General features: G+C 47.7%; 1 protein-coding gene across 2 annotated transcripts; it reads right to left on the reverse strand.

The window, feature by feature from the left end:
- Positions 1-1,169: 1,169 nt before the first annotated feature.
- Positions 1,170-5,135, reverse strand: cebpg (CCAAT enhancer binding protein gamma). 2 transcript variants are annotated; one of them, XR_012769948.1, is made up of 3 exons: positions 4,994-5,135; positions 2,057-3,778; positions 1,170-1,888 (listed from the first exon to the last, which is right to left on the reverse strand). XR_012769948.1 is itself a non-coding variant. In XM_075468825.1 (2 exons), the coding sequence occupies exon 2, from the start codon at positions 3,676-3,678 to the stop codon at positions 3,187-3,189; it is 492 nt and encodes a 163-aa protein (XP_075324940.1). In that variant the 5' UTR covers positions 3,679-3,778; positions 4,994-5,135; the 3' UTR covers positions 1,170-3,186. The 2 variants fall into 2 exon arrangements, 1 of the variants encoding a protein (XP_075324940.1); XM_075468825.1 differs by having other exon boundaries at positions 1,170-3,778.
- Positions 5,136-6,715: the final 1,580 nt, after the last annotated feature.

Here is a 6,715-nt window from a genome sequence, read left to right on the forward strand (position 1 = left end):
ACTAACTAATAATAATAATAATAAATAACTAAATAAATAACTAAAAAATAATCAATAAAATAAATAAATAAATAAAAAATCTTCCTCCAGAGTTCCACGTGGAACTTTCTGCTTTAATTCAGTTTTAAATTCTGAATCCTGAACACAGAATCCACGGCTGATTTAGCTCAAAACACATAGAAATATAATATAATTAGGGCTTGTTAACGCGCTAATTATTTAACGCCGATAAATATTTTATCGCACATTAACGCAGGTTTAATTTTTTTTTAATTATTTAAAATTTTACTTTGTAAAATTCTGTTACTCACAGGCTTTTATTTTGAAAAAGTTTGTCGCTCAGAGGCTTTTATTTTGTAAAAGTCTGTTGCTCACAGGCTCTTATTTTGTAAAAGTATTTCGATCACAGGCTCTTATTTTGTAAAAGTCTGTTGCTCACAGGCTTTTATTTTGTAAAAGTATCACTCACAGGCTTTTATTTTGTGAAAGTCTGTTACTCACAGGCTCTTATTTTGTGAAAGTCTGCTGCTCACAGGCTTTTATTTTGTAAAAGTATCACTCACAGGCTTTTATTTTGTGAAAGTCTGTTGCTCACAGGATTTTATTTTGTAAAATTCTGTTACTCACAGGCTTTTATTTTGAAAAAGTTTGTCGCTCACAGGCTTTTATTTTGTAAAATTATTTCGATCACAGGCTCTTATTTTGTAAAAGTCTGCTGCTCACAGGCTTTTATTTTGTAAAATTATTTCGCTCACAGGCTCTTATTTTGTAAAAGTATTTCGATCACAGGCTTTTATTTGTAAACGTCTGTTGCTCACAGGCTTTTATTTGTAAACGTCTGTTGCTCACAGGCTTTTATTTTTGTAAAAGTGCAATTAATCATGATTAATCAGGGAAATCATGTGATTAATTAGATTAAACATGTTAATTGTTGCCCAACCCTAAATATATTATTATATATATAATATATATATCTGTAAAAGTCATTTGCTCACTTATTAATATTATATAAATTAATATTAATATATATATATATATTAAACCTGGATTCTGAAGTGTAAAAGAAAGAAAAGGTTCTGGTGTTCAGAGGTCTGACCCGGTTTTATCTGCAGGTCCAGTTGGACCCAGAGAGCTGAGGATGGATGGAAACACATCAGAAAGGACACAGCTGAGCTTTTATATTCACTTTAATTTACAACATACCTGACCCCCCCGTGCTGATATAAAAAAGCTGAGTGACAGAGAAATGCTGCCCAGCAACATTCAGACCAACAACAGCACAACGATGCCGGCTGCTTCCTGATCCAGAACGGTGCCACCCGACCCACTTTCATGCAAACACTTTAAAACATGCTGCAGTTGGATAAAAGATTAAAAAGGTAGAAAAGTGAAAAAGATGCAGGCTGGGCTCACAGATGTTCCCACAGATGTTCCCACAGATGTTCCCACAGATGTTCCCACAACGCCAGCAGCAGCCTGAACCAGAATCAGAACCAGAACCACGGGCGCCGGCCCGCTTTACGCCACCAGAGAACATGATTTGGACCTTTTGGTTCTGGAGGCTGGATTTTTATTTAAGAGGAACTGTGGATTCTTAATGTTGTCATTTCAGACGCTAGAATATGCCGTGACAACAGAACCACAGGACCAGGACCTAAACCAGGACCTAAACCAGGACCTAAACCAGGACTTAAACCAGGACTTAAACCAGGACTTAAACCAGGACCTAAACCAGGACCTAAACCAGGACCTAAACCTGAACTTAAACCAGGACCTAAACCAGGACCTAAACCAGGACCTAAACCAGGACTTAAACCAGGACTTAAACCAGGACTTAAACCAGGACCTAAACCAGGACTTAAACCAGGACTTAAACCAGGACTTAAACCTGAACTTAAACCTGAACTTAAACCAGGACTTAAACCAGGACTTAAACCAGGACTTAAACCAGGACCTAAACCAGGACCTAAACCAGGACCTAAACCAGGACCTAAACCAGGACCTAAACCTGAACTTAAACCAGGACCTAAACCAGGACTTAAACCAGGACTTAAACATTAAACTTTTTGTCAGTTTGGCTCGTACTCCGGGGACAGTTTGTGGAATAAACTGAGCAGGTTTGTTTGGATCCACAGAAATAAATAATGCTGTGACGCTAATGATAATAACGCTGGTGAACGTTGTGGGAACGTTTGGCTGGTGGCCCAGGGGCGGCACCACACCTGTGGGGGCCCAGAGGAACACTCCACACCTGTGGGGGCCCAGTGGGGGGCCCAGAGGAACACTCCACACACCTGTGGGGGCCCAGTGGGGGGCCCAGAGGAACACTCCACACCTGCACAGGTGGTTAAAGTGTGGCCCCGCCCCTTTCTGTGGGGGGGCCTGTCCCAATCCGCTCAAACCTCATTAACAATTAAGGACCCGGCCTGAAGTGGGTTTAGTTAAAGCTGCGGCTCCACCCAGCTCTCACCACACAAACACACCTGTCTGGACGGGACTGACAGACTCTGATGCAGGTAAACGTCATGATTGAGACCCCGCCCCCCCCCACTGATGATGGACTGATTCCAGCCGCAGGCTGCAGCCACAAACACGACAGAAAACTTTCACACCGCGGCACAAAGACGACACCAACAGGGAGAATGTGCAAACGTTTGGTTAATAAAACAGAAGTTTGTTTCCTAAAGTTAACGCTCAGCAGAGTCAGATGTTTCAGTCTGAAACGGCTGAGATCAGCTTTAAAGAGACAGAACATCGACATGTAGTGAAGGAGAAACTCATTTATCAGGGCAGCAGAGTGAAAAAGGTCTGCAGAGTTCAGGGGAAACAGCCTCAGTCTGTACGCGCCTCCAGCCAATCACAGCGGGGCGGCCGCCGGTCACCTGACCCCCCCCATCCAATCAGCACCAATCAGCCGGCTTCACCTTTAAAGTCTGTTCAGTCAAAACTGGATTCAAGTCCAAAAAATTCACTTTTGCGGAACATTTCCGAACTGTTTGGATTTTCCAGGCCTTTCCAGGCCTTTCCAGGCCTTTCCAGGACTGACAGATGAAAATGTTTCCCAGTGGGGGGGTGAGGACGTAACCCGACTGACACAAAGAGAAGCAGCGAAGGTGATGTGAGGCTTGTTTCCAGAAGAAGGCGCCGGAGAACCTGCAGATATTAGAGTCCCCGTGGCCCCGCCCCTCACTGCCCGTTGGTGGAGGTGCTGTTGGGGGCGGGGCTGGCGCCCTCGGCGCCGGCGGGCGGCTGCACGTTGTCGGCCAGGTTGTGGGCGTGCTCCAGGAACAGGTCTTTGAGCACGCTCAGCTCCTTGCTCAGCAGCTTGATCTTGGCCTCCAGCCGCTCGTTCTCCTCCTTCAGCTCGTTGACGCGCTGCTGCGTGTCCATCGCCTTCTGCTTGCTGCGCATGCGGCTCTTCTTCACCGCCAGGTTGTTGCGCTCGCGCCGCTGGCGGTACTCGTCGCTGTCCTTGTCGGCCGAGGGCTTCTTCATCTTGCTGGGCGACTTGCCACCAGCGGAGGAGGGGTCGGTGGGAAGGAGCTGCGGGACCTGCTGCAGTCCGGTGAGGGCCGGCGGCGGCGGGGAGGGCGGGGCGGCGGTGTGGGCCTGGCTCTGGATGACGCTCACGCCGTTGTGTTCAGCTGTGGTGAGTTTCGGCTGCGGCGGCCGGCTCATCTGGTGCTGCCTGCAGGTGCTGATGTGTGACCAGAGTCTCCTCAGGTGCTGAGATGGAGAGACGGGAAGCAAAGGAGGAGGAAGTCCGGCCGGAGAGAACCTGTGGGACGACACAGAACGTTTCACTTTCACATTTTACACAGAGAAACTTCCTCCCAACATCCTCCAAACTACATGTTACAGACATGTTGTATCTGTAACATCAGAGAACTGCTGGTTAAGGTGTCGAGTTAACTGCTGTTATTCTGAGCCGCTGTGCTGTCTGATAACAGACAATAAAACAGGAAATAAGAAGCTTTATCAGGATTTCAGCTGCATTAAAATACAGTTTATGAGAGCAGATACACTAGGACAGAAGCTAACAGATGCTAACACAGCTGCATGTTAGCTAGAAAGCTAGTTATTGTTACTGCTGTTATTCTGAGCCGCTGTGCTGTCTGATAACAGACAATAAAACAGGAAATAAGAGGCTTTAATCAGGATTTCAGATGCATTAAAATACAGTTTATGAGAGCAGATACACTAGGACAGAAGCTAACAGATGCTAACACAGCTGCATGTTAGCTAGAAAGCTAGTTATTGTTACTGCTGTTATTCTGAGCCGCTGTGCTGTCTGATAACAGACAATAAAACAGGAAATAAGAGGCTTTATCAGGATTTCAGCTGCATTAAAATACAGTTTATGAGAGCAGATACAGCAGGACAGAAACTAACAGATGCTAGCCAGAAAGCTAGTACCAACTGCTAATCGCGTAATGTAAATGAGCAGCTGCGCCCTGATTGGTCGACGCGTTGCTATGCAGCCAGTCAGCTGTGCGCAGCGGAAACCGCTCCGGGTGAAAACAGCGGGTGCTGTTGCCTGCTGTTGCATCATCATGAGCGTCTCTCTTTGTGCCAATAAGAGGGGAACTCCGGAGTCATGCGGGGCTCAGCACAAACCTCAGTTTTAAGAGGACTTTAAGAGAGGTTTGATGGACACAATAACATCCCAAACGTCCCTCTGATTCCAACGCGTAGTTTCAGAGGCTAATTAATGACGATTTCCGGCACTTTGGTAACTTTTAGTTCTCTGAAAGAAGCCGACGGACGATTATCCTCCTCATAACTGAACATTAATCGTCCCGCTCTGAATATACACTGTGATATTAGTCTGGCTTTAAACTCTAGGGAAGCGACTTTTTCTTTTTTTTCCTAAAAACAAGCCAAGCCGTTTAGCCAGCGAGCTAATAAGCTCTGCTGCTAACGAGCCTTTTAACCTCTTTTTAGCCATTATGCACTCTATTTCCGATCCGTGTAGAGCCGAAACAAAGTTTACCTTCAGCGGGCGGCGGTGGGCTTAACCATCCGTCAAAGAAGAGAGAGTTGAGGCGGAAAGTTGGAGTTTAATTCCGTCTTATCTGAGAGTGTTTTGTTTGAAACATGGAGAGGAGCCGATTGCGAAATCTCCTTTACCATGTTCGGCAATGTCGAGGATTAGCCAATCATGGGGAGGCAGAAGGCAGCGTTTGGGGTCGTCCACCAATCACAGTAGAGCGTTTGAGAAAGTGATGCAATGCTCGGAGTGATTGACGTGTCGTTGGACCAATGGGACGCGGCCTTTCTGTTGGTTTTGTTCATGTAAAGTGAGGTTGGTCAGATGGGTACAAACATGTATTCCTTCATCTGTGAATGACAGAATTCAGTCACTCTGAGGTCTTAAATGTGAGCTGCGCTCCGTCACTAATATAATATATATAATATTTTTTTTTACTGTGGAAGCATTTCTGAACAGGTGAGGCCCACATGTGGAACCCAAATGACCACAAAGGGATAGAAAACAACACAGAAACACAAAACAACCTCCAAAGGTGAGGACCACCACAGACACCAGGCTGCTCCCATACCCGGGCCTCCTCATCTCAGGGTACCATCCCCTCATGAACTGAATTTATTTAGAGTAAAAATACAAGTTTTTAAGAACACCTTTTTTGAGACAGAGACTCCTCCCCTGAGTTAGAGACTCCTCCCCCAAAGACAGAAGCTCCTCCCCTGATGCAGAGACTCCTCCCCTGAGGCAGAAACTCCTTCCCCTGAGACAGAGACTCCTCCCCTGAGTAAGAGACTCCACCCCCTGAGACAGAAACTCCTCCCCCTGAGGCAGAAACTTCTTCCCCTGAGACAGAGACTCCTCCCCTGAGAAAGAGACCCCACCCCCTGAGACAGAAACTCCTCCCCCGAGGCAGAAACTCCTTCCCCTGAGACAGAGACTCCTCCCCCTGATGCAGAGACTCCACCCCCTGAGGCAGACGCTCCTCCCCCTAAGGCAGAAACTCCTCCCCCTGAGGCAGAGACTCCTCCCCCTGAGGCAGAAACTCCCCCCCCTGAGGCAGAAACTCCTCCCCCTGAGGCAGAAACTCCTTCCCCTGATGCAGAGACTCCTCTCCTGAGGCAGAGACTCCTCCCCCTGAGTGAGAGACTCCTCCCCCTGAGACAGAAACTCCTCCCCTGAGTGAGAGACTCCTCCCCCTGAGACAGAAACTCCTCCCCCTGATGCAGAGACTCCTCCCCCTGAGACAGAAACTCCTCCCCCTGAGGCAGAAACTCCTTCCCCTGAGATAGAGACTCATCCCCTGAGACAGAGACTCCTCTCCTGAGTTAGAGACTCCTCCCCTGAGGCAGAGACTCCTCCCCCTGAGGCAGAAGCTCCTCCCCCTGATGCAGAGACTCCTCCCCTGAGGCAGAAACTCCTTCTCCTGAGACAGAGACTCCTCCCCTGAGTAAGAGACTCCACCCCCTGAGACAGAAACTCCTCCCCCTAAGGCAGAAACTCCTTCCCCTGATGCAGACTCTTCTCCTGAGGCAGATACTCCTCCCCCTGATGCAGAGACTCCTCCCCCTGACACAGAAACCCCTCCCCCTGAGGAAGAGACTCCTCCCCTGAGTTAGAGACTCCTCCCCCTGAGACAGAAACTCCTCCCCCTGAGGCAGACTCCTCCCCCTGAGACAGAGACTCCTCCCCTGAATTAGAGACTCCTGCCCCTGAGACAGAAACTCCTCC

The sequence above is a fragment of the Odontesthes bonariensis genome, chromosome 1, assembly GCF_027942865.1.
Source record: "Odontesthes bonariensis isolate fOdoBon6 chromosome 1, fOdoBon6.hap1, whole genome shotgun sequence".
Classification (NCBI taxonomy): Eukaryota; Metazoa; Chordata; class Actinopteri; order Atheriniformes; family Atherinopsidae; genus Odontesthes; species Odontesthes bonariensis.